Source organism: Vanellus vanellus (assembly GCF_965231255.1).
Source record: "Vanellus vanellus genome assembly, chromosome: 25".
In the NCBI taxonomy this organism is placed as follows: Eukaryota; Metazoa; Chordata; class Aves; order Charadriiformes; family Charadriidae; genus Vanellus; species Vanellus vanellus.
This window is the reverse complement of record NC_138930.1, coordinates 3,055,674-3,083,440: the sequence shown is the minus strand read 5'-3', so window position 1 is coordinate 3,083,440 and position 27,767 is coordinate 3,055,674. Positions and strand designations below refer to the sequence as shown.

General features: G+C 51.7%; 1 protein-coding gene across 3 annotated transcripts in view; it reads right to left on the bottom strand.

Moving 5' to 3' along the window:
- PTPRS (protein tyrosine phosphatase receptor type S) overlaps window positions 1-27,767 on the bottom strand; it is a 164,723-nt gene that overhangs the window by 94,016 nt on the left and 42,940 nt on the right. For all 3 annotated transcript variants that reach the window (XM_082495277.1, XM_082495279.1, XM_082495278.1), the window contains exon 2: window positions 6,084-6,251. In XM_082495277.1, the coding sequence (XP_082351403.1) occupies window positions 6,084-6,171 (88 nt within the window). In that variant the 5' untranslated portion in view covers window positions 6,172-6,251. The remainder of the gene's footprint in view (window positions 1-6,083; window positions 6,252-27,767) is intronic.

Below are 27,767 nucleotides of genomic sequence, written 5' to 3'. Positions count from 1 at the left end.
CACACCGAAGAACGACATTCCTCTGGTCGGGCGTCCTTGAAAAACATTCTGCTTTGCCTTCTAAGAATGATATTTGGCTTGCCAGGCCACGGAAAGGGTGGGAATACCCTCGCAGATTCCCTTTAGTGACCCGGGAGATTTGTATCTAGTTGGTCTTGAAAAGACACAACCACACAGACCTTGCCAGGCAGATGAAGAGCTGATGTGACCCCAGGTCTTGGTGAGATACCAGAAAGATCCTGTCCTTCCAGACAGCCTGTGCAAGAACTGCCTGGGTGAACAGCACACCCAAAGGGACACGTCACAAAGAAGTAAGTATGGGCTTCCCAGTAAAGCCCAACCCAGAGTAAAAGCCCTAGTTTTGGCACCCAGGTATGGCGAACATGTACATTTTCTCTATCACAAATACTATGTGGGTGACATTTTCATACAAGCCACTTGTTTACACAACAAACAGATGCTCTTTTCCCCTAACTTAGCCATCTAATGAAGCTGAGCAGCAAGAACCTCCGGTTGGGAAAAGATCCTTTACCAGGAGACACCCATGACTGGGTCCCAAACACCCGTGGCTGCTGCTGTCCCCAGGTGCTCCTCAGCAGAGATTAATCTAATAAGCATTCGCAGTGTGGGGCACAGCTGAGACCTGGGAGGTGACAGCCCCCCCTGCCCCCAAGGAAGCTCTTTCAAAAGATGATTTATTTCCTCTCCTGGTCCTATAGAAGACACAAACTTTCTAATTTGAGTTATCTAAAAAAAGAAAAGAAAAAGACTGGCAAAAAAAGGAAAAAAAGAGATACATCACTCGATCCAGGCAGGCAAGGTTTAATTTAATCAGACACTTAAACAAGGTGACACAGAAGCTTAATTCTGTGTCCTTGAGTGGGACAACAACTAGTCCAGAACCCTCAGCAACCGCAGGCTGGATCGCAGCTGGCAGCTGGAGAAGGCGGCAAAGGGAAGGGTAATTCAGAAACAAGGACAGCAAGGTGTCTCCGTGCCTACCAAGGCAAGTGGTGCACAGGGAACACAAACCGCAAGTGGATCCGGGGGAGGGAAACCAGCACCTCTGCCTTCTGGGAGGACACAGTTCAGATGCTTCCTCCCCTTGCACACCGTTAGACTCTACTCACTGCAGGAACAACGTGCAACACCAAGTAGAAACTCCACTACCTACCAACTGACCGCACAACCTCCCACCTTAACATCAGCTACCCCTCCAGCCCACACCCACCAAGAGGAAAAGCCTTTTGCGGCATCCCCCCGGCTCCTCAGCCCCCAACAGGTACTGTCGTGTACCTGAACCGCTTGTGGGGCAATTCAGCCTCAACAGACTTCGACACCTTCCTTCTCTCGGGACAATGCTGTTGTGTTTTCATGGATCAGTCTCAAACACTTATCCATGAAGCAGCTTTCTCCCACAGTGGAGAAAGATTCACTTCCAACTGATGTCGTTTTAACGTGTCTATCAAGTTCTAAGATAGAGTCTTCTTGATTTTTACTGCCATCTTATCTGACAACTGCTGTCTTGGCCAACAACAGATCAAAGCTAGGACCTCCAGAGCTAAAAGCTGTGAGCTCTGCTACAGAGATTAATCCTCTGTGGAGAAGAGCACGGGAGGAAACATTCAGAGAAGAGGAGTCAGATACACCCGTAAGTCACTGCGATCTGGATCTCAGCAAGACAAGCCATGCAGCCAGCTCCTACATCTCGCGGCATGGAGCACACACGCCCCACACGCCTTTCTTCATTGCAACCAGCTCCCAAAACGCAGCGCTGCTTTGCCAGCATGAACATGGACCTACACGAGCTGAGCTCCTCTCCCAACCCACCGCACATGTTTTCCATCCTCCCCGCAAGCCCCGCACGCGCGGTGCAACCCTTGCTGCCATCTGCTGCCAGCCTCCACGGATGCACTGCAGCTCCTGAAGCGCAAGAGCCCCCCACACACATGGGCCCGGCGTGAATTACTGTGTTCTGCAAATTAACGATGGAGCAAGGGCAATTAAAAGGGAAGAAAGCCAGGGTAATGCATCATAAAAGGGGCTTTATTCTTTTATTTTGTCAATTGCAATTTAGATTTAATTATTTATGGTAATACTTCAGAGTGTGCTAGTAACCGTTCTATAACGTGATTTATAAAAGGAAGGAAACCTAAGTAGTAAGTAATGTTCGCTACTGCATCTGCTATTAAATCTTTGCTGGGGCGGAGAGCCACACACCAGCCTTCTGTGTATGCAAAGTACCAATTAGCAAAGCACTATTGTAAAACGCAAAGGTTTAATCAATGGGAAAAATCCACTTGAAAACAGCGAGCGTGCTGATTTCAGTTATAAAAATTACCGCATTTCTATACAGTAAGTGGCTTTTTATCTGCAACTGAGGAGCACTTAAAGTGGGCTCGTTGTTCCTTCGGGCAGCAGATAAGGGCAGGAGTATCTGACCACTGCCCTGAGCCCCAGTCCGATGTGGCCGCACTCTGCACAGCGCGGGCAGGAAAACATCCTGTCCTGCTACAGCCGGCGAGATGAGACTCATCTTGCGTATGCACAAAATGAGATGGTTTTAAGGTGCTCACTGCAGAGATTTTATGACTTGGGCTGGGGGCATGACTGGGCATTGGTCCTGTGCCCAGAAATAGCAGGAATCTGGGAAACTATTCCCCTCCCCAGACCCATATCCAGACTTCATCTGTCTGTTTGTGCTGTCTGGTTTTCCACAAGCTCTAAGGGGCACCAGACCTGCCTCCTTGGCAGGGCACAGCTTTGGGGAAGGCCTCCCCTAACTCACTGCAGTAACGCCGTTGATGTTACTCGTGCAACCAGCTCAATCCAACAAAATGATAATACATTCCATTTAATGAGAGCCCACGGAAAATAATCATGGAGTTAGCAATTTCCAGCTCTATGGCTCCCCTTGACCATACAGAAGAAACAAAGGAAGTGTCCATATGCAACCAAAGAAAAAGAGAAGAAACAGGTCTGCTTTATACCTTTCAATTATTATCCTCTTCAGCTTCCCAAGGAAGAACAGCAGGCTGAAAGCAGTGTGGTGCTTTGGTTTTTTAATTTAAATAGCAGTTTCCTTTAAATAGAATGTTCCTGCCATAGAAAGATTTAAATCACTGACTGAGATCAATTAGCCTAGGAAACAAGGGAAGTATTTTAATGGTCCTTTGATTGCAGAGGCCGCAGCTCCTCCAGCGCTGCACTGGAAGAGGAGGCTTCCAGTTCAAGCTTTCAAGCCCCACGCTTTGCTGCAAGGGGAGCCATTCCCCTGCGAAGCTGGGAAGACGGTGCCCTCCAAAAGCCAACGTCCCAGGGGTTTCCTACCTGCCACGTGGGCTTCCCACCGCGGCAGGGGCACCACCCCAGCACTGCCTGGCATCGCTCGCCCTGGGGGCTGCAAGGCCTTGGCAACCCCTTCGGTGAATTAGGGCAGGAAATCGGGTCAGCAGCGTGGCAAGCGCCAGCCAAATGGATGCCGGCCAAGGGATTACGCGAGAGGCAGTGTGACAGAGCCCAGGGCCATCTGATGGGAGAGGACATTGTCAGAACAGAGTGACAGCTCCTCACACACTCTCCTCGTTGTGACAGACAAAGCTGTTTGCTGTTTGCATGCCTCAGTGGGGAGCACTGCAAACCAGCTCAGATGCTGCTGCCTCTCCAGGCAGAATTCAGCAGCCCCTCCAAAATCAGGAGCTATCAGCTCACCATCACAACACAGACAGCTACAGCCGCACAACAACTCAAACAACTGGCCCATAACGGGGAGCAGCCCCAAGGGCAAACAGGTCAAGTAGATGCTGGCATGCTCTACAGCTTAGGAGAAGAGACAACGCCTGGCCCAACTTCACCTGCACATCAAGCAGGTAAGAGCAGCCCGGCCTTGGATACCGACTCCTACAACCTGCAAAGTTCCCGTATGTACACCTGTGAGCAGCAAGAGGAAAAAAACCACAAAACCTCACAGTTCAGGATCCAAGGACACTGCAGAGCTACAGGAGAGAGACAATTGGCTGCTAGCGGCAAGGTGTCTGCTGATCAGTGACAGATTTCAGCGGGGCTTGGGCCACACAACTGGTGCCTTCTGTGCCCGATCAGCACCAGTCCTTCCTCAGGGCACATTTCCACCAAAAGTGCTTTTTAGCAGTCAAATAGCATGTGGGAACTCCCAGCTCTGCTGGAATCTCTGAGCAGATCTCACCCCACAGAAGACAGGGACAGACAAGATGCTTGTTTCTTCCCAGGAAAACCAAAGCCACAGAAAAACTGAAGTCACACAGCCATCATTTTGAGAAGCCGTGATTCTGCAGAGTGCCCACTCCCAGCAGCGAGCACACAGGGCTCGGTACACACTTAAGAAAAAAAGGAGCCCAGTCTTCACAGGCACTCAGACACACAATAGATGAATCAGGGCTTTGCTCATACGGAGAGGCACTTGCACACACAGGAACTCCCCATCTGCACCTACAAAGCTGCACTGCTTCTTTGAAAAGAAGAGGACAAAGTGATTTGGCCAGGAGTGTTACAGCAAACCAGTGGCAGGAATGGGACCCTGGAGCCCCAACACTGGATTTTCCACCATAAGCGTCCCCTCCTCTCCTGACTTTACTGCACAAAGAGCCAGGGATGGAGATTTCTGCTTGCAGTCTCTTGTTTTTGCAGGAGCCAATGTAGGTAGCAGCTTACGTACCACCAGTGTCCACTTTCACAAGACAACAAGGCCACCCTGAGCCCAGGTGGAACAGAGCAGCTAGCTCTAACTGCCTACCCTGGGCGCTCATAAAGAACCTACCAGAGCATCGGCTGCAACATCCAAGTAGGACCCTGGACAAGCAGGATCCTGGATAAGTACTTGGGCAAAAGGCTCATGCCAGGTTCCTTGCTGCAAAACACCACACTGCTCCTGCTACTCAAGACAGGCAGCTCGAATGGAAGCTTGTGTATGTCTTTATGAACACCGGTGGCACCATTTGAGGTACAGACTGACCGACAGCTACACACCAAAAAAGTGGCCCCACAGTGAACCTCCCGGAGCTCAGCTCACTTCCCGGGCTTATTAAATGAAAAAAAGAACAAAAGGAAACATTATCTTTCTGTACATGAATGTTTCTCCCTGCAAATAGGGCCTAAGCATGAACTGAACAAAACTCAGGAGTGAGACAAGGGCAAATCCATCCCCACTCGCCTACTGCAGAGAAGAGAGAAAGCACTGTTCAAAAAAAAAATCTCCCAGCAACAAAAGGTCGAGGATCCATTCAATCCCCAGTGACCGCGTCATCTTAATAAACCCTGATAACGAAGCGATTACGTTAAAAGCTGTCAAGGGCTATGCTGACCAGAGCAGCCCTCTCACCAGCTTCAAGCAGCTTTGCTGGGAAGGAAAAAAAAAAGTCATAATTCTATCAGCTTGGAAGATTCTATTCCCCACTGATCCCGAGTGATCAGCCTTCATGTTGAAGGAACATTACATTCAAGCCACTGAAGATTTTCACATTTTTTTTTCCTTCCTCTTTTCATTTTTTAAAGCAAGAATTGAAAGGCAGCAAAGATAAAAACTGTGTTAAACTGGAACTGGTTCACTCAGGGGAAGAAGAAACATAATACTCTTTCTTCAGATGCTGTTTTGAATCCAGCCCCAGTGAGTAACAGGACAACGGTCACCAGTGTCTGACAGATGCCTGAAAGGCAAGTGCAGGAGAGGACGACATGGGCGAGCTGGGTGGAGATGGGGCTGGGAGAAGGGGGAGGAAGGCTCCAGCAAGAGCTGTCAGGCAGTTCCCTCCCCTTCTCTCCAGCTCTTTGCCAGTCTTCAGGACAACCCGAGATTCAAAGCAGGCTGTGAGGACCTAGCTGCTCTATAATGTGCCTCTGAGGCGGTACTGGGAACAACAGGAAGGCACTGGTGGAAAGTTAAAGATGCTGGAAAACTAAGACACATGATCTAAGCACTTCCTTAACGCTAAAAAGGTGGGGGATACGTTTGCTGGCTGTAAGCACTAAAGCCTGCTCCTGCTGTCCTTCTCCAGGGGAGGTGAAGCATGGGGGCAAAAGAGGGGCAGGGGGATCGCAGAGTCACTTACTTTCAGCTACGCAGCCTATCAGCAGCACGGAGAGGAGATTCACGAGGGAGACCAGCGAAGACATCCCAGGGCTGGGAAGGATCCTCATCCTCTGCAACAGCCTTCAGCCCCAGCCGGGAAGGCTGCGGGTCAGCAGGACTCACAGCGTCTCCCCAGCGTTGTCAGCACCTGCGGATGCACAAATGCAAAGGGGAGAGCACTTAGTGAGAGGAAAGCGGGCAGCTGACATCGCCAAGGGAGGAAGAAGGTGAAAGGAGCCTGGAGAGGCAGCAGGGTCTGGGGAAAGCAGCGGCTGTATACAATCCCTGTGGGGAGGCCAGGCAGCCCCTTCACCTTGGTGCCACGAAGGACTGGGCCAGCTCCATCAGCAAGCGGACTGGTGGGGGCACAAGGCCGGCCTGCAGCAGCCTCCCTACCTCGGCAGGTAATGGCGAATGTCCATGCACGCACTCACGCAAAGGGAGGGAACAGCGCAAGAAACAGAAGCGTAACTGGGAGGCACCAACTGCTCAGAGCCTGTGTTTAAAGTTTAACACCCGTCGGCTTCTCTCCCCAACACGGGAGGAAGGCAGTGCTGGCCGAGCAGCACACGAGCAATGAGGTGTGAAGGGATGTGACCCGACAGGGCCCAGGGACCCTCTTAAAGGGCGATTTTTCCACAATGGCGCAGGGCGGGTGAAGAAAAACTGAAACCTCACACATGAAAAACCCAGGAAGGAAGAAAAAAAGACAACCCACAAGAGGGAAGATGAAGCAGGAGATGTCTCCCTGTGTCCCTTCTGTTTGGTGAGGATCCATGCAGTTGGGGGAGGGATTTCTTTCCTGCCCAGGCAGGCTCTGTGCCGCGCAGCACTCACCCCAACACAGCTAGTCTGGACCTCAGCCCTGGAAACAACAAAGGTGTCCCAAAGCCCCTCTTGCAAGTCAAATGCACAGCAAACCTCCCAGGTTTCTTACCGTGGCTGGGATTACAGCAGCTACTCTGCATGTCTGAGAGTCCCTACCCTGCTCAGTGCCTCAGTTTCCCCACCTGCAACACACGGAGCAACCCGAGCTAACACAAAACTGGAAGAGAAGAAACCTGAAGCAGAGGGTACCACAGCTGACGCTGATGGACCCAAAGGCACAGCAGGCAGACACAAACCCCAAAGGACACGGGAGAGATTTTCTCCTGACCTCTTCTGCCCTGGACGTGGCAGAATGTGGCTGCAGGACAGCACCAGCGTATTAGCACGGCTGCGACAGCAGAGAGCAAGCTCAGCACCAGCCTGTTCCCCTTGCCCTGCCAGCACATTTCCATGGAGACAACTCCTGGCTCCAAACGGAGCTGCCTGCTTACAGCTTTATCCTGATCCCTTTGCAAAGCTGGAATGGCATTAAGGGAGCTGTATTCTTAGCAACTACCCCAGTCCCATGTGTCAATACTGGTAAACGCTTCCTTCGGTGACAGAGGCAAGCTTTGCCCCAGAAGGGTTGAAACTAGAGTGAAAACTGCAGCCACAACCGTCTCATAGGGTCAGTGGCAAAGAGGTTCCTCCATCAGACAGACTCTAAGCACCAGAATAATGGGCCAGAGCTGTGTGAAGGATGCTCTCAGATCTGTACAGATTCCTTCCTGCTACCAGTTACCCCAATTAAAAATCAAAACCGAGGTTTATCACCTTTTGGAGAAAAGCCAGGTAGGAGATATTGTACAGTGATCAAAGGCTTTAAAAGGACTAAGGGGATAGCGAGGTTGCTTAGCTTTTTGATACACATCAGGGTATGAGACTATCGGGACAGGCAGTGTGAAGGGGCATTTTAATCTTTTTCTGTCCCATTAACTCTCCAAGGCTGAACTGTACAGAATTAAAAGAAAAGCCAGGATAAACAAGAAGTCCCCATATGTACTCGGCCCTAAAGAGCAACTTTTCAGAGAGAAGCTTTGGACTTGCACTTTGAGGATTACAAAGCCTCTGCTGTGTGCTCTGTGCTAGTCTAGATCCATCGTGCTCCAGTGCAGGCTTGTGAAAAAGCGAGCATAAATACTGATACTCTCACAAAAAGAGAAAAAATCTGGAGTATACCACTGGGAATCTCTTCAAATGATTGTTCTAGATGCACTTAGAGAAACACACAGAGGCTCCAGCCAGACTTAACAGGGGGTTCACAGGGTTCCAGGGTGCAAAACAACGGGTTAGGGTTGCTTTTGTTGTCGTCAGAGGCAGGCACAGACCGGGAACATTATGAATAGCTGCAATGGTAACTGTTAATTAAACTGGGGGTGTGGTATCAACGCCAGCACAACAAAGGGAACTACGTTGCTGTTCGCTGTCTCTCCCTTCTCCCTGCTTCGGTCACACAGCTCCTAGTTCCCACCAGCGAGGCTGGAGGGGTAGAGGGCAGGAGCTGGAGAGAGTAAGCATCCTCCCAACCATTTTAGTTCTCTATATTAAAAAAAAAAACACCACAGGGCTAGCTCAGCCAGCATTTCAGAAACTCTTGTTTTTCTTTATGAGAGCAGTATATCCCCCCCAAGCCCCAGTAAATGCCACCAAGCATCTCCTTGAGCCTCACCTGCTCTCCAAATGCAGCACCAGCGACATTCCACAGCTCACAACAGCCAAGAGGCTGCACTGCCCCATGCAGCACACCCCCAAAGTCCCCCCAACGATGGAGCTGAATGCAGGCATGTCAGGGAAATATTCCACCTCCTCTGAAGAGAGGAGCCCAGCAGCTCCACTCTCCCACATCTAGCATGGCTTTTGACGCCATATAATGGGCTCCGATAGAGAAGGTCTTGTCCCACATCTAGTGCAGCTTTTCATGCCATATAATGGCCTCCGATAGAGAAGGTCTGGTAAAGGGGATATAGCAACAACTCCAAGATTAGAGAAGGAGATGCCAGAGGGTGACACTTCCGCTCTGGTGCTAATGTGCTTCCCGAGCCCTTGACGGAGACAGAAAGTGCTGGCAGAGATATTAGGACACGTCAACTTCAATCCAGCAACTCATCCTTCAGAGCAGGTACGTCACTGGCTGTCTCCCCCTGGATATGGGATTTTCAGGACAGCAAGATGTGCACCCACCTGGTTCCCCTGCGGAGAGCAAAGAGACACTGGGACAGGGGTTTGCTCTGCTCTCTTGGTTAACACCTTGTCAGTAGGGAGAGTGGAAATGAACTCTTATCCACTGCACGATTCCTGCCTACAATGCAAAACATGCAACATTTGGAAACCCAGCCACCATGCTAGAAGGCTCTCCTGCCCTCCCAGCGGGGCTGAATTCAAGTGGGAATTGCTTTGAAGAATGCTCAAATCACAAGGGTTTCATCACCCATCCTCTCCCCTCCTCTGCGTGTGCACAGCTTACCTTGTCTATGCTCTTTGAAGCAGGTTTGCATCACTCCTCCCGCCCGTCTGCTGAGCACCCAGCCAAGCTCCTGGCACCATACAAGTAAACATAATGGCAGTTTTCCCGTGCTGCTCCACAGACCTGCAAACCCTCACTAAATTCTCTGGCACAGGATCCCCTACAACACAAGCAAACCACCTAATAGACCTCAATCCTTGCTAAAGAATGCAATTAAGTGAAGCCATGGCCCCCAGCGGGGTCAGATTTGTGCTAGATACGGTCACATTTCAGGAATAAGATTAATTCTTACAGTAAAAGAGCTCCTGTAAGGCATTCATTCTTGTGCACTGCCTGTTCTCTAGCTCTAAGTACGTACATGCGTGCATCTTGTAAGCGCTGAGCACAGGGTCTTGAAGAGTATTATTAGAAATAATACAACTGAGAAGCCTTTCCAAGAAGCAGCTTCCCGCTGTGGCTCCTCCAGCCAGTACTGAGCTAGGGATCTCCGGGGACCCAAGGGTGCTAGGCACAAAGGGTAAAATGCTCAAAAGCACCTACATTTCTTAAGAGCTTAAGTTCCATTGAGAGTCAAAGGGACTTAACCTAAGCTGCTAAGATGCTTTTGAAGATTTTCCTCCCAGTAACTCCCCATTTCAGAGGGTGTGGGACATCTAACTCCCTTAAGCTACTTTGGGTATCTGAGAGGATATAGGAGGAGGGGGCTTTATCTACAGACCAGTTTGGCTAGCTTGGTTCCCACTGCTTAAAAAGGGAGCCTGTGGGAAATGCCACTAAAAACAAGTGTCTGCACAGTTACAGACATTGGGGTGGATCACAGCTATGCGGGTATTTTGCCATTTGTTACTTTTTCTTGGCCCTCAGGGAGCCGGTGATTGAAACATTTGCTCTGCATTTAAAAAAAATGCAGGAGGGAGGGATCATGCCTTCATTTCAGATTCATTAAAATATAACAACTTGAAAAAATTTCACAAAACGCATTTAGGCTTCTCTTCTGTTTCACCTGCATGCAAAAAGGAGAAGGGCAATTTTAAAGAAATTCTCTGCAAAAAGTTCCACGCAGATCTAGCGGATGATTAAACATCTTCATTTTCAGTAGCTGCTGCGGGAGAATTACTCCCATTAGACATATCAATCGAAGCAAACACCTTGCAGGCAGAGGGCTGCACTGAGGTCTCTTTTCCTTCCAGCAGCACCGGCTTAGTTTGTGCTGTGTATTAACAAAGGTCAGTGGGTCACTTCATTTCCTCCCAGCAACCTCTTTAAAGAAAGAAAGAAAAGCTTTTAGCACAACCACTACCTCATTTGTCACCTCCCCTGGGGAGGGGAGAGACGAAATTTAAATTCGCCACCCCACATTTCTATCTTGCTCCTATCTAAGACCCTGCCCGCAGCAAACCCAACCCCGCCAGGGCTGGGATGGGGATGCCAGTGCTGGTGGCCCGTGCAACGTGGGCAGCTGCCTGCTGACATCTGGCCCAGGACCCCATCATGGGACCTTCCCCATGGGTGCCAGGGAACAAGGAGATGCCAACATGCAATGCTGTCGCTGGAAGCCCACGTGGTCCATGTCTCCACACTCAGGTTGCTTTGCTGGCAAGTATTAGCCTCTTTTCCTGGGGAAACAGAGCATGAAGACGTAAGCTTCAAAGTGTGTGTTTCTGACGCACATTTCCCCCTCCTCTCCCACTAACATGCTGACCACCTAAACCCTATTTAATAGCGGGGGGAGAGACCGGAGCCATCGTAGTTCCCTATCAGGCACTTGAAAGCCAGCGTCGGGGCAGAGGGAGATGCTGCTGATGCCTCTGCTTAAAAAGCAGCTCTCGACTTCACATCTTGGTTAGAGACAGGAGAGCCCCTGAGGAACCTCACTCGGAGAGCCCCTGAGGAACCTCACTCGGAGAGCCCCTGAGGAACCTCACCCAGAGAGCCGGATCCACACGCAACAGCATTGCTGCTGCTGCTCTCAGGGTTAGTTCAGGGGAGAGAAAAAGCAAAACAAACCTGCCAGCCACAAAAGCAAAACACTAAAAAGTCCCAGCGAGACCCAGTGCCAGAACTGTGCACATCCTTCCCCCCACAACAAGGAGACTCCTAATGCTCCGCAGACCTCCCCGCGCCTGCTGAATCACACTCATCAGGCCAGCAAACCCCCCCAAATGACTGCTTTCTGGGCCACTTCATCTCAGCAAAGACGCTCTGGATGTCTGGGAGCCCACTGCTGCTCAGAGGATCAGCCTCCCCCCTGGGGCACAGGGGACTGCCACGCTCCCATCTCAAACAGGACCCACGCTCCCCACAGCACTTCAATACACCTTAGTAAAACAAATACAACCCCCTCCACCAGCAAAGGTCACCCCAAGACTAACTGGTGGCTTTAGGTGCCCAGCTCCAAGGGCCATGCAGAAAGGACTGATCTCAAAAGACACATGATCCTGCCCAAAAAATGAGGTGTCGGAGTATTTCCAAGTCAGCCCCTTCCTCTCTGAGGCTGCTGGACGCAGTTCCTCCTTTATGCTCGAATGCAACTCCCCAGCCCACTTCAAAATGCAGGCCATGGTCTTGGTAAACACAATTAGAACAGCCAGTAGAGATCCTTCAGAGCTAAGCATGACTGTTTATCTATCAGGGAATTACTTAGATCTTAAAAAAAATATTTACAAGAAAGAGGCAGCGTATTATCTTCCATAGGGAAACAAACACAGATGGAGAAAAAAGAGCTTTGATCAGGACTGTCACGGTCCTATACACTGCTTTTCATCCCCAGATCTCCAAGTGCTTTAATATGACAGTATTATCCCTTTTTACAATGTGGGAAACCAGAAGAAACTGCACACTAAGACAGTGGTCTGAGCATGAAGTCATACCGCTTTTCGCTGCATTTGCACGCGCACACACACACATACACACTCTCTTTTTCTTTCTTCCTGCGGCATTTCTGGTTCTCCCATGTGTGCCAAGTGCCCAGCCTTGGCTGCCTGTCCCCAAGCGAAGGCAGCAGGGGCATTTTGGGGTTCAGCAATGTGGGCGTTGCAAGAGATGTTGCTCCCAGGGAGGGAGAGGGTTAAAACATCTTCACTGCAGGAGAAATGAGACTGGAGAACTCTGAGTTCGGTTCGAATCGTCAGGCAAAATTACTTTTCCCTGACCATGTTCCCTGCAGTGACAGCTCTGACAAGCGGTGATGTATCTGCGGTGGACGGGAAGTGTTCAGCAGGTGCAGCACAGCGCGGACAGGGGCAGAGGGGACATCGCTGCAGCCAGAGGCAATCAGGAGCCAGAGGACAAGGAGGAGGAGGAGAAGGAGGAAGAGGAAGCACAGCTCTCCTGGCCAGGCTGCACCCCTGTTAAGCCCAAGCCCACGCACGATGTGGGGTGCTGCGGCTGCAGGCCAGGGAGGAGCCCAAAGGACCACCCCTGCTGCAGTTAAGGCAGAGCAAAAAGCCTGCACCGGTGCCAGCACCACAGCATCACCAGTGAGAGGCAGGAAACACTGGAGCAACCAGAAATCCCAGGAGCATTCTCCTGGGCCCACCACAGAGCTGGGCTGAAGACATGGCTTCTCCTCTGCCTCTGCACGCAGGGCAGGAGCTGGGCTCTCCTCTGCGATGCACAAATGCGCAAGGCAGGGAAGAATCTGACCCAGGACCACATTCCCCTCTGCCCCATCCCTTTCTCCTCTGCCTCATCCCCATCCCCTGCCCCTTGCCAGCACACCATTCTTCAGCGTTTACCAACAAACCATCGCAGATCTCTGCTGACTGCCTGACAGCATCAGCAATCACGGACAACTGCATTTCCTTGCGGTTCAGGGTAATACTTTGCGCTTCTTTTTTCAGGCCTTCGAGCTTTATTTATTTATTTAGGAAGTCATTCATCATTAGCCCCAGCTTAGCTGCCTGACAGACTGGGAGTTCCTTGGGGCACAGACTGCATCTCGTCTCCGTGCTTGCCACGCGCACGCCGACAGCACTGGGTAAATAATCGTCCCTCAGCCTCATCTCAGCATCCTCAGCACAGCGCACCAGCCAGCCTCCGCAAGGGGAATAAACATGATCTTCTGCGAGAAAATAACGCTAAAGAGAAAATCACTAACATCCCCCTCCCAAAGCACCCGCGCCCCAAGCCTGGGAGCCGGGCAGATGGGGGACACCAGGTTATTGCAACATGCTCAAGACCGGTGGAGAAGCACAGACAAGCAAAGGAGCACACATTCAGCAACAGTCGCTTTCGCCTTTGGGACACAAGGCACGCTGCCAACTAAGATGACATATAATTTAAAAAAATACCAAAATCTTTTTTTTTTTTTCTTTGGCCTAAATGTTTTCAGCAGGTAGAAATTGCTGAATAAGTCTGAAGAAAAGGGACCTACAGCAAACACAACAGGCTGCAGTTCCTGCATATACACACCATCCCTCAAAAGGCACTTGTCATCATTTATAGCCATGTTGGTCGCTAGCAACCTGCAGGTCTGCGTCCCTTTACACAACTCCTCACTCCAAGCACTGACAGGAGCACTAACACCTCTCCCCATCACGGCCATCCCTTCTCCAAGCTGGGCAAAGTGGCCATAATCATCATCTGACCTTTTCCAAATCAGAGGTATCAAGGACCACTCAAACAAAGCAGAGGAAAAAAGAAAAAAGAGAAAAAAATCTCAACAAAGAGCCCAACCAAAACAACAGCCCACCACCAGCAAAACTGCAACAGCTTTTTCTGATGTCTGGAGTCCAAGCTAAGGAAAAGCATCTTTCTACCCCAGATTAAATGAAGGTTCAGATCAGTGTTCCACGTTCCCAGGGAGGAAAGACTTCCTGGACTCACACCTGTGTGTGTCGAACTAAGATCATATGAGAAGAACACTGAACAATGAGGAATCAGTGCTTTTCTGACTTGCAGCATGGCATGAAGATGACCTGTACTGGGAAGAGCCCATCCAGATGGCATCTGTCCCTCTGAGCAGGCTAATCCCTCCAGCTTTGGCTTACTGCTCCCTTCACACAGCAATTTGGATGCTGCTGCGTCTTGCAACCTTCTCCACCCTCCGAACCGCTCACCCGCTCCACTAGGTCAGCACGGGGACTCCCTCTGCCATTAGCAGCAGGAGGGAGTGACAGCCCCCTCCTTCACCCCAAAAACCCTGTGCAAGAGGGGTCAAACCCCATTCCTGGGTCTGACAACACTGCTCTCGCTGATGGCAGCTCAGCTGCTGACAGAAACCTGCCTGGCCTTTCTCCAGCTCCTACATAGTTTTCTGCTGCCCTTAAGCTGCTTTCTCACAAAATAGGTGTTTGTTACCGAAGAGTCTTGTGCAAACCTCTCACTGAGGATAACCACTGGGTTTCCAGCCCAAGAGCTGGGCCAGGAGCATGGGGGGCCAGTCACTGCCCTGCACAGGTCCATCACCGCGGAGCAGGGCTGCGGCCGAGCGATACAACCTGCCCATCTATTGCCGCTATGAGTTTGTGCCCAAGCAAAGCATCTTTCACGAGCCTTCAGCCCAAGCAGAAGACAGAAAAGAGATGAAAAATCAAAAGGAAAAAAAATTAAAGGAAGAAAGTTAATTAGGAACATGGGGGTACTTTATCAGTGCCAGCTCAGAGCGCTGGACCGGTGTAGGATGTCACCAGCCCTCTCGCAAGAACGACCTTCTCATTACAGGCAATTGCTGATCGATTGCCTCCATTTGTTATCTTCATCTGCGCTCAGGCTCCGCAGCACTTTCCATCGAGCCCAACACTGAGCACCCAGGCAGCTGGATGGGCCCCGTGGGAGGGTGGTGGTGGGACCCTCCTGGTGCTCCCATGGGAGTTCACCACCCAGCGCTGGACCCTCTCTGCCACCAGCATCGCCGCAGGGAGGGGAGTGCTAAAACCCCCGGCTTCGTCCCGATTTTTCATCCCTCCTTTTTTCCCCCCAGGTAGACAGAGTCCCCAATACTATGAGCTACAATAGAAATACCCCCAAAAAATCTCCAAACCGCACAAACACACACAAAAGGCCAAAAGTGAGCAGCAAAACTCACTCCAGACACAACACGCTGGAGAATTTCAATTACACTATAGACCCAGGCAAGGACCCCGTTCCGTCACACCGCGCTGAACCCAGAGAGGCTCCTGTTCACTAACATGGAGCTGGTCTGGATTTACACTGATACAGAGCAAAATTTACCGCCCTGCTTATCAGTTTTAGGGTCTCCCATGGCCAAGAGATGCAGAGGGCCTGCCCTTGCTTTCTCATTCAGGAAAACAGGCAATTAAACCCCAGAGGTTGGACCAGCTCAAGCCCACATACAGGCAAGCGGAAAGCCTTGGGAAAGAAAAAAGGAAAGAAATACATTTCCTTCTATGGCCTGTACGTGACATGGCCACTCTTGTCTGCACCCCTCTGGGTAGCCAGGCTGGGAGACGACACGGGAATGCTGCAGTCCCTGTGCAAGGATGGAGCCGCCTGCACACACTCTGCTTATCAGCAAAAAACAAATGGGAGGAAATAAAAGTAGTGAAGCAAACAAGCAAAGTTTAGCCTAATTACTATTTGGTGGTAAATGAAAATCATTGTGGCAACAGTGCAGCTGATGATCTGTTTTGTTTCCTCATACCCCATGAAAAAGGCACAGTTGTGCTTCAATTAGGAAGGGTTAGAAGCAGTGGCGGCAACCGGAGGGTGAGCCCGGCTGCTCCCCACAGCACAACCGTACCAGCAAATCCCCCAGCAAGTGAGGACAGGGATGCTGAGCCGCAGTAAGAAGGATAGAGAGGCTCGTCTTTCTTGGTCCATACTGTAGAGCCGGCTTCACTGCCACGGCTTGCATCTTGCTGATTAGTAACCAGCAAGTAAAGCTAATCAAGGTTATTAGTAAGTGCTGCCTCCCCAGGTTTTGCAGCAGCCTGCTCTGGAGTTCTGCATGGGAGGACATTCATCCAACCTCTGTGCACTGGGGACACTTCATCTCACTGTGGGGACCCACCACCAGCCAGCACATGGGGTAACGTGGCTCCTACAGCCCATCAACACCTCCATCTGTGTTTTTTCCACCCCAGGATCAAGCATGCTGCAAACAAGGCCAACACAAAGACAGAGCACACCCCTTGGGCACCGAGGGCACAGGGATGTCGTGCCTGGTCCACCCCTCTCTAGTTCAACCTGCCCTTTCCCCCCAGTACCTCTTCCCTCCACCATTTCCTCGCCAGGCAATCCAGTGCTGCCAGCCAACACAGGGGGTTAAACTCCATAAAGAGGATTTGGTTTTGAGCTTGCAAGACAGAAGATGAGCAAATCCCTTCCCTTGCTCTGGCAGGAATCCCGTGTCTCAGACCCACCAGCCAGGAGAGATTAAGAAAAGAGGAGAGAAAGAAAAAAACCCCATCCATCATTCGTTGCCATGATCTCATCTGAATTTAAGAGCTAAGCTGGGAGGATGCTAGGTCACCGCTTGAGCTGGTGGAGCCCTGCAGATCAGCAGACACCAGAGCAGGTTGGACAGAGTCTCAGGCTGCACTGCTCAAGGTCAGCAACAGGGCTAGGAAGCCACGTCCACGCTCCATGCTCGGTTTCCCTCTGATTTAATTCTGGCCTGTCTGTCTAGGGAAGCCTCTGGCTCTTGTCACATCCTTGTAGAAAGCCCCAGCTCTAACTGGTGCCTCCAGGAGTTACCTCAGTGGGCTGAACGAAGCCCCACAAAACATGCCAGTGTGCAGCAACGCCCGAGTGGTACAAGCCAGGAACAATTCTGAGCTGAGCAGCTCGGTCAGGCAGTGCTTTGCTGCAATCTTCATCTTCTGTATGAGATGCAAAATTAAGAGGCAGAAATTGGTAGTAACATCATCCTCGCGATATTCCAACTCCTGCCCGTCAGCCTAATCTTGCCCTGCTGGGTTATTTCTATTAAATATGATTTTCCTCCCTTTCTGCTCCAAGCAGCTGTAGCAGCACGGTCCTGCCGGGCTAACAGACATCCCACCCCAGAGGTAGCTGCATTTCATTGGTTAAGATAAAGCAACCCATACGCAGCCTGTCCACACCAGGGATGCATCAGAGGCAGCTTAAAACATTTATAAGGATTCAGGGATTGATAATATCCCTCCTACAGTACGCTGTAGGAAAGGAGCTTGCGAGAGGACCCTGGGAGAACCTACCCATTACCCAGGATTCAAATAGACTCCACCTTGTAGGCATGTCATTTTGTATTTTCCTTTAAAGCAACACAAGGGGTTTTTTTTGACAAGCTGGTGAGATCACCTAGGTGTATTTGTTATCAGTCAATCATCGCAAAGATCAGGCAAAGAGATTCTTCTGAGTAGGCTGGCTGAGTATTCACGACAATGTTTTTGTAATGCCAAACAACACATATGCACGCGCACACACCCCCCCCCCGTGAGAAATGGGCAATGAATTAAACATGCAATAATATTTACTTGGCAGGTGAAGACCATCAGCATGCAACGGGCTAAGCCTGGCCAGGGAAAAGGATGCTTTTTGTCCTCCATTTTCAGCAGGGCAGGAAGAGCACTGCCTCATCAAAGCAGATTCTTTCACTCTTGATGAGTGTGGCTGCAGGAAGCTTTCCAAAGCCCACGACCCCTCTGCCCGCCCAGCCAGCGAGAGCGCTCAGTAATGACTTGTCCATCTTCAGAGGTACTGAGCCAAACAGGAATGGGTCCAACAACAAATCTCTGCTTCGGACACGCAGAAGCCACCATATTGCAGAAAATGCTTTTATTCTCGCTGCACCATCTGGAGTCACCGGGAAATGCAACTTTTTTGTCCCCATCAATTACCGAAGGGAGAAATCTGCCATACCCTGAAAGGCAAAACTTTGCACTTTCTCCCCCCACTAGGGCAGTGGTGATGGGTGAAACAGAGCTGAGCCCCCTCTGCAGCACACTCGGGTTTTACAACCCCCTGAGCCCTGACTCTCTCTGCTCTGAGCTGCCCACAGCCTCCCCCATCCCAGCTCAGACCTGTCTGCACCACTCAGGGGTTCCACCTTGCTGGAAAACAAAGAGTTTCTTGCACTCAAATTTCCTAAAACAAGAGGAGATGAGAATCCCCCATCCTCGCCCTTTCACCAGAAGTGGGGGACAGTGTGGCTGGTTTGGAGGGGTGATGTGGAGCATTTCCCATGGGGAGGACATGGATGGTACCCTGCGGGAGAGGCTGTGTGGGGCTGAGCCAGCAAGCGGGGCCACAGCCAGGCAGTGCAGGCAGACGGGGAGCACAGCCCAGGGATGCGAACACCATCACGGCAGGTTTTAAAGATGACCAGACATGCATCTGCCTCATACAACTTCCAAATACGCAATGCTGCCTTGGGCCAGCGAGAGGGACTAATTGACCTTCCAACCTTCCTGCTGTTGTTACTTTCTATGATTTTACAACCTCTCTAAATGGTTCATTTATCCTGAGCGAATTCCTGCTGCATCCTGCTCATCAGCCAGTTATGCAGCACCTTACAGAGACGACACTGTGTGAGCGCAAACCCGCCGCAGGTGCATGGATGGCCCCAGTATGGGGCTACCCCACAGGGAAGGAAATAAGGGCTGGGGGGAACCCCAAAAACCTCTTGGTGAAAAAAAGTTTTAAGAAGCATCTTAAATTTCTCAACTTCAGGTTCATTCATCGGCCTGAATTAAAGCCCAGACCCTGAAGGCGATACCCTGTGGCCAGGGTGGCTCTTGCCTTGGAGGGGTCAGTGTTTCCAGCAACAAGGACACCAATTAAAGCTTTTAACGATGCAAACCCGGGACCTTGCTAAGCCCCGAGCAGCCTTCACCCAGTACGCTCTCTGCTAATAACCTGGTGCTGCGGCCGAGCGATGGGTGCTGGGCTGCCTTAAATATTTATGATGATCGCAGATTGCTTCTTTCCTCTCCATAATGATCCCCTCGCACGCGTCCCCCCCATGCAAGTCCGTTAGCGCCTGTCACTGCTCGGGCAGAGAGAACTGGTCTCCTCCCGGCACACCTCCAAGAGCATCGGCACGTCTCTGGAGCAGCAAGGCAGGGTGCCAGGGAGGCATTTTATTTTGTTTTTAAAGCCTCCCCCCAACCCTTTCCCACTACAGCCTCAGCTCGGGTTCTCTCGTTAATCTAATTGTTCTCCTAATGAAGATCTGCAATTCCTCAAACATTAATTACCAATGGCAGCGGCAGCAGCAGCTGTGGAACAAGAGCTCCCTGTTCCTAATAATACGCTTCACACTTTTGCCTGCCACAGCTCAATTTAGCTTTGCGTGATTTGGCTAGGGGGAGATAAATAATATTCCAGCTACGGGGCTCTGCAGACAACCCCAGGAGGAGGCAATGTTCTCCCCATGCCCAAGGTGCTCTGGAGCACCAGAGGTCCTTGGCTGCCTGCTAAAAAAAACCCCTTTTTTATTCCACCTGCAGCTCCAGCCCCTGGCCCCGGGGCTGCGCCTCCACCACGGCACCATCTCCATCAGACACAGCTTTTAGCAGGTGCAGAGAGCTCTGCAAACAGCTGGACCCGCTCCAGCTGGAAGGAAAAGAGAGGTGCTACATCCACAGTCCCCGTCCGTACGCTAAGCACTACGGTAGTGCAAAGAAACCAGCAAGAAAGTAAGAGGATGGGCAGGGAGGAAAACAAACACCAGCAGGATGGGCTCAGGCAGTGGGGAATGAGTCAGGGGATGGAGGCAGAGAGAAGGGGGAGAGCAGCCGGAGGGAGGGCGAAGCTCAAGCCATTATTTGTTTCACGGAGAGTAAAATGGAAAAATAAATGAACGGGACTGTTAGTGGTGATGGTGAAACTCGAGTACGACTGCAGGCCTGGAGGGAAACGCTCGCGCACGCGCTATCCCCCAGTCCCAGGCAGGCTGCCAGGGCAGACACAGCGGGAGGGACGGCTCAGGGGCTGCGGCACCGCACGGCACGCTGCGACCCAGGCAGCTCCTGCACCGCTGGGCTAGTGTGGATGCAGGGGGTGGCCGGCATTGTGCCCACAAACCAGCAATGGCTTTGGCTACACCTATGGAGATGAAGGAAAACAAAACACACGGGTCCAGAGCTAGCACCGATACTATCATGGCATTCTGTGGGGCAGTTGATCTCTTCCACATCCCTCATCCACCCTGATTCATGACGCAGTCATGGAAAAATGCCATCCACGTTCGCTAAGGTCAGCCCCTTCCAATCCCGGCAGCATTGTCACCTCCGGCCCAAGGGTGCGCGGGGGGAGCGGGGAGAAAGTGCCCAGGCGGAGGAGAGCTGCCAGCCGAGTCCCTCCTTACAAAAGAGGCTCAAAACCATGGGTTAGGAGAAGCAGCTGGAATGGCTGGAGCCAGCAAAAGCTGTAGCAGCCCCTCTCGCCAGCATTGCGCAGCCAAAAATACACAAGGGGAACAAAACAACACACACACACACAAAAAAAAAACCCACAAGAGTTTTCAGTGACAAAAGCAAACAAATAGATTTGTGAATAAATATTGATTTGACAGGAAGTCAGACAAACCCTTCCAAAAACACACGCTGGCACCAGGTCCCTCTCCCAGCACGATGAGCAGCCGTCATCATTTTATGGGTGCCTTTACATGGTTGGCAGTTTGAGCTGCTTTGCAGAGTTTTGGTTTCCAGGGGGTACCGCTCTCCCCCATGCCGGGCATCGCACACCGGCGTCGTCTTGAGAGATTTCAAGAAATAAATGCATGGATCGGACGGCCGAGGAGCCTGCGCTCCACAGCACACCGCACAACGAGCAAAGACCCACTATGTGCCCTAATCTCTCTCCAGGAGGGGAGAGGTGGCCAACTAATGCTCTCTGGCATTACAGGCTCAGTTTGGTCTGAAGGAGTTAAATCTTTCCTTCAGCCAAAGTGCAGGGCTGAGTCAGAGACCCGGAGTCATGGGGGCGATGGGATGCTGCTTCACACTTGCTTTTTCCTGACCGCAAACACATCTGCACATACCCTGATCCTTCACGGACACACACACAGAGGCCTTTCATCCCGGGAAAACCCCCACAGCACTGTGCTTTGCAAAAATTAATTAATGTGCCCATACGGGGAATTTCGAGACTTGCTTTCCACTACAAAGCAGGCATCTCTCGGGGAGATGGGCACCATTTCATGGACAGCTGCGCTGGGATGGCAGGGTAAAGTCCAGACCCAGAGCACAGCGCAGACCTGCCCTTCCCCTGCCTTGCACAACCCTTTGTATCGGGTTAGCGAACCTCCTGCTGCACCCCACTTTGCCTTCTGCAGCCCCAAGAACCACAAGAGTGCAGCAGACAGCACCAGGCACCAGCATTGCTTGGTTTTGGTGGTTTCCCACTCAACTCCCAGCCTTGCTCTGCTTATGGGATCCAACGGAGGCATCAAGATGACAGATTTCACCTGATTCATCCCCAGAATCAGCATATGGGGGGGGGGGGGGGGGAGCACTTGAGCTTTTAGGGGTTTTCAAGTCATTGCAAACTGGCTGGAGGGCAGCAGGAACACCCTGGATGAAGTCTAGGTGCTGTATCCCACCGCTCATCAGGCAGCAATCGCAGCCGGTACTCGGCAGACACGTGATTTTGGGGTGAGCATCTCAGCACGGATCCTGCACTCCTCCAAAAAAAGGTTTCCTTTGTTCAGCTTCCTCCCAGCACAGCAAAGAAATCCCAGCCCCGTGAGCACCGTGAGGGGCCGGTGACGCTGATCACAGCTTTCCTGCTCATTTCTTTTTCAATGAGTGAATTAGCAGGCAGCCAGCCGACTTGAACATCCCCTTATCTCTGCACCAAGCTCGCTGCCGAGGATTTGCATAATTTTAATCTTTCCCACCAATGAGCATGAAAAAATTAGTTTTCCACTATTTTATCTTCTATTTGTGTTCAATAAACAGAGCTGGCGGCTTTGCTCCATGTATTTATACTGGGAACCATGAGGAAGAAGGGACCGAGAGGGTAAAATCCCATATATCCAGCACTCAGCCAGGTGGAGGGTTAAACCGGAGGAGGGAAGCTGGGGAAAGGCTCCGCAAAACTGCTTCACAAACTGCAGCTGGAGACAGGATTTGAGACTGAAGCCCAAATTTCCTTATCCAATCCCAGTTCTTTTCTCCAGAGTCCCTCTCCTATCTCCCAGCACCAGCAGCCAGGCTGCCTCCCATCATCAAGACCTTCAATCTTTATCTTAAGCAAAGAGTTTGCTGGACTCGCCCCGAATACAGGCTTTAGATCCCAAGACCACCAGGACTCCAGGGATTGGAAAGGAGGTGTCTGGACAATGAGGTCCCACCTGGAGAAACCTCCTTGTCTCTATTAGCAGGGAAGCATGCAAATGCAGGGACAGGGTTACCGCAGGTCCCTGCTCATGTTTCTACACCTAACAAAGGTTTTGGCTCTCATCACTGCAGGCACTCAACTCTGCAAGACCAGTCATGCTGAGCAGCACCCAGCACATTCACCCTTCGCTGTCCTCCTGGGCGCGCGTGGCGGCAGCCCGAGCTCACTCCCTTCTCTTTGTTTGCAGGATCCTCCACCCAAATTGCTCGCACTTCGTGGAAGGAGGGAAGGGAGAGTGAACCACGCAGAAAATCACCGCCGCCAATGCAGAGCTTTGGGTGTTTTTTAATTTAATGCATTCTTTAAAAGAAAAGGGAACACCAAAAATTAAGCTTGTCCATATAAAACAGGCACTTTAAAAGAAAAAGCTCTTGCTTTTGCCTTTTCTGCAGCAGAATGACAGCAACTTTTTTGGCAGCACACAACAGCGAGGGATGCACGCCAAGCCCCGTACCCCACACCCATGCACTTCTGGATTACACATCTGAAATCAGGGCTGCTCCGAAGAAAAAGAAAATGCAGAGAAAATCGAGGGTCACCTTGGATGTACCCCACTCCTCAGCAGGGTGGAAGGCACAAGCATGAAAACATGTTTTACATTTCTTTTCTCCCTGCGGAGCAGGTCGGGGCACACAGTGGCCAGAGGCAGGGGCCAGATTTCCACTATCTCCAGTAAAACTGGACCGGCCCCTGTGCCCAGGGAAGCCCCGACGAGGTACGCCTGCAGGCAGGTTTGAAGGAAGCTGCTGGCAGAATGCAGGGACTAATGGCAGCCGGGTGTCACGGGACTGCTCCTCAACCCCGAGGCACTTGCACCCCAGACCACCGGGTGGACCCAGGAGCTGCCCTGCAGCAGGGCAATGCCCGGCAGCCCCCAGGAGCTGATTTCTCCCTCTCCCTTGGCCCAGCTTTTCTCTCTGATCCCGGCCTCCACACAGCCTCTCCCTGCACCCGGAGGTGCAATTACCTTCCATACGTTCTCTGTTTACGCTCTAGGAACCGTATAATTTTCTAGACCAAAAACATAATTAAAGAGTTGGAGCTCCCTGGAATGGAGCCCTCTCTCCTGCCATCACTCTTATCTTCTCTAAAAATACCCCGGCACAGCAGCCCTGTGCCAAGGGTCAGCTCACCGCAGGGCTGAGCCATGCAAAGAGGAGCAGCCCTGCTGCGAAGGGTGTCGTGCGGGGGGAATGCACCCAAAAGTACCCACTTTGGCCCCAGAAAGGGGTTGCCCCAAAAGGAACCTTGTGCTCTGCATCTAGCCCTGGCTTTGCCGCAGTCGGGGCTCCAAGGGGTCGTCTATGCAAGGAAAGGTTAATTCAGATTTAACTATTAATGCAGTTTATCTAAGCAATTTTAAAGCCTTGGGCAGACAGACTAATTGAGAATTAAGGGGACTTTGATGATCATTGCTCTTCCAGCAGAACCAATCTGGGGTTGCATCCAGTTTATGCCAGGATAAATTCAGCCTTCCAGATGAGATGCAAAGGCACATCTGCACAGGGGAATATCAGACCCCAAAGACACAGGCTTTTCCCTGCACCACAACAAATCAAGCTGTGGCTGCGGTCTGGCCCCAGGTGGAACAGAGCATTTAGGACCTTTTCCAACCAGGGACTTTCCCATTTGCAGGAGGAGGTACCAACACCATACCCTGGGTCTCAGGCATGGCTTGCTGCCCCTCCAGCCACCACCACCAGCCACCGGGGCTCATAGCTCTCCAGGTAAAAGAAACCTGGGGCGAGAGACGCAGCTGGGGAACAGGAGGAACCCCAGCTCCAGAAATGCACTCGCAGCTCTGCACACCCACATAACGCCTCCGACCTCCCCACGTGCTGCCTCGTGCACCTGGCTGGCAACGGCACCCAAGCACCTTCGATATATGGCTGGAAAGGGCTCGGCTACACTGGCAATTAAATAAAGCAGGTAAAAGGCAGCGAGCACAGCAAGGCGCTCTCAGTCACCCATTTCAGCCCAATCAAGCTCCCTGAGAGAAGCAAAGCACTCATAATTTCTTTTGGCATTTTTGTCTGTTCACTCCAGTCCAAGCTCAACCTTTCCGAGCAGCCGTGGCAGAGAGCAGCCCTCGGCCACCCAGCCCCACAGCCACTCCACGGGGACTCGCATGCTCACCCTTCACCATCTTGAAACACGGGGATAATATCCTGCTCTGTAATGGAGCATCACAAGGCTCAAATCACATTCATAAAGCCCAGGACAGACCACACTGTGGAGGCAGAAGCATCCTGATCCTCTCCATCCTCCCGCTCACATCCTCATTTTGGTAGAAAACACACTCGAGGTGGGTTAATGGCAGCCACCCCTGAAGAAAACCCAAAGTAAACCCCTTCAGACAGAGGATGTGCACCCACAAAGTGCCTGTGCACCCCATGGAAGTGCCATACCGGTATGTGCTAGAGGTGGCCATGTGGGCAGGAGCCAGCGCCCACAGGCAGCTAGGGGCCCAGGGTGCTACAGGCGAACAGCATGGTGCACGCCACACCCTACCTTCTGCATGGATTAACAACTTCACATCCTACACACAGGTGAGCATGACCAAGGTCACGCAGCAGGGAAGTAGCAGAGCTGTGCGTCCACTCCCCAGTATCCCCCAGCCCTCTCGGATCCTGCTGGCAGGAGCAGCAAAGGAGATGGAGCTGATCGCACTTGCTCCCACCCATGAAAACAGTCAGTGCTTCTTTCCACCCCGAAAAAAGCAGGCAGCATTGCAGCAGGGTGCATGGTGCCCATGCAGCTCAGAGCAGGATGACGGGGACATACTGTGAGACCCACTGCTCCCTGGGCCTCCCCTGCCCTGATGCTCCCACGGGAGAGCCCGAGACACTGAGGACGCGCAAGCCGACTCCACAGGAGTTAGGCACTTTCCAAGACGCAACCCAAAAAAGAAACCCTCTCTGCTCATTAAGCACGGCACGAACGAGCAAAGCGAGAGCTCGCAAAGCCCTGCCGGCGGCACGCACCCAGCATGCTCACCCCGCCAAGCCGTGCCATGGGCAGGGGGAGCTGGGAGCCGCTTTCCGGGCAGGCAGCGCTCCATCTGCCCGCTGGTCCTGCCCTGCTCAAGTCTGCACAGACACACGGGCTGAAAGCTGGGCCCGGCTCCCCCGGCCAGAGCAGCTGCGCTGGGTCCCATCCAGCCGTTCCTCTGCGATGGCTCGGGGTCGGTTGGCGGCAGACCCCGCTGGCTGCTGCTCCTTTCCAGCTCCGATTTGCTTCATCTGCTTCCTGCGTGCAAGGGCCGCATCCCCCGGCAAAACCGGACCGCTCCCACCAGGGCTCTGGGGGAAGGAGTGGGGTCCCGCAGCTGCTGCGGAATCGCACGTGCGTGGGGAGGCAGAAGAATAAGAGCAATAACATGGGCGGGGGGGTGGGGAAAGAGAGGAGTAAAAACCAACTATGAAACAGCCCTGGGGGAGAATCGCTCGCCCAGACTTGCTGTAATTACACTCCTACTGCCAAATACAAAGCTCTTGGCTCGGCCCTCTCATAAAACTGGGAGAAGGAAGGTGAAAGAAATATTTTTTTTCTAAATATCCTGAAGGGTCAAAACAACCTTTTAACTTGTCAACTAACAAGTTCAAACAGGACTGCAAGTACTGCTTTCCATAGCTTTAAGGGAGAGACATTCAGACCAGTCATCTGAACTCGAGTACTCCAGGCCTTTACGGCTTTTCGACAGCCAGAAAAATCAAGGTAAAGGTATTGGCAAACTACCCCAAAACCACTTCCCAGCAGGAGCACCAGCCTGGACACAGCGCTCCAGCACAAGAGATGGAGCTGCTGAGCTCCAACCCCATCTCCATCCCCCATGTCCTTGGGCAAATCATTTTGCCTTTCAGCGCACTGGTTTCCACATCCTTCCCTGTAATTATGCCCTTCATCGCCTGCTCTCGCTCTCCGCCTGCATGTGCTGCACAGACTACCCTGCCAGAGCAAAGCCACGCGGCCCCGGCCGCGGAGGAAAGCTGTGCCATCCCCTCTCCCTGGTTCACATGCACCTTTGCAAACGGTTCAACCAAACCAATGCAAATCCCCAATAAAAACACTTACTTTGATTTAAGAAACCTGCTCCTTGCAAACTCAGGGCTGGCACGGTCTTAGTGTGAGCTTGTTAGAGCATCGCCCAGAAGCCAAAGTACATATAGAGTTCCCATGAGCGAGGCAGTGAGTGAAAAGCCAAGGGACCCCACAAGTTTTGCCTTTACTTGTTAATTTACATGAAAACGTACATCTGCTCTGATATAACCTTCTCTTGAGATTGCTCGCTCAGCCCATACACAACCTCCAAGTAACCTGTAAACCACCTGAAGGAGAAAAAAAGCAGCATCCACAGAGCCTTCAGTGCTAACTTCAGTAAATGCGCAGTTTCCTCAGTTCTCCCTGGCTTTGTGTTGCAGGGCTGTATGTCACTCATGCCACCCACCCTAGCGCTGCTGCTGCTGAAACCAGCGGCAGAAAACCTTCTGAAAACTCCCTTTTATTGCTTGAAGCACCAGCAGCCCTCTCTCTGCTGGAGCAGTCCTCATCGCCATCTTTGGAGATGCCCCGATGGGGTCCAGCACTGGGAGGGGAGGTTTGAAAGTTGGTCCAGCAGAGGGAAGGCCGAAGGTTGCTCCTCTTCCTTCGACTTCAGGGTTATTTTAGATGCCCTTGAATAGACCAAAGTCAGAGACTGGATAGCTCCACCAGAAGAAGGACCGAAGCTCCTCGAGGCAGGACCCTCAGGCTGATGAGTCTGGAGGTGCCTCTGTTGGGAAGCCGAGCGGTGCTGAGCATCCCTGCTCTGGCGGACCAGACCTTTAAAGGAGTCACTAGTTTGGTTTAAACGATGGGTTTTACAGGTCTATCCTTGGTGCATCTACAAAGCTGTGAGGATACATTTACAACACATCCAACGACAAATCTGATTTTCAGGTTCTGAAGTGATTAGAGTGGGGGTCTAACAAGGACTCATCCGTATTTGTTTTCTGTGTTTTTCATTTCAGCCTCTTACACAATATTTACAAGGGAAAAAAGCGT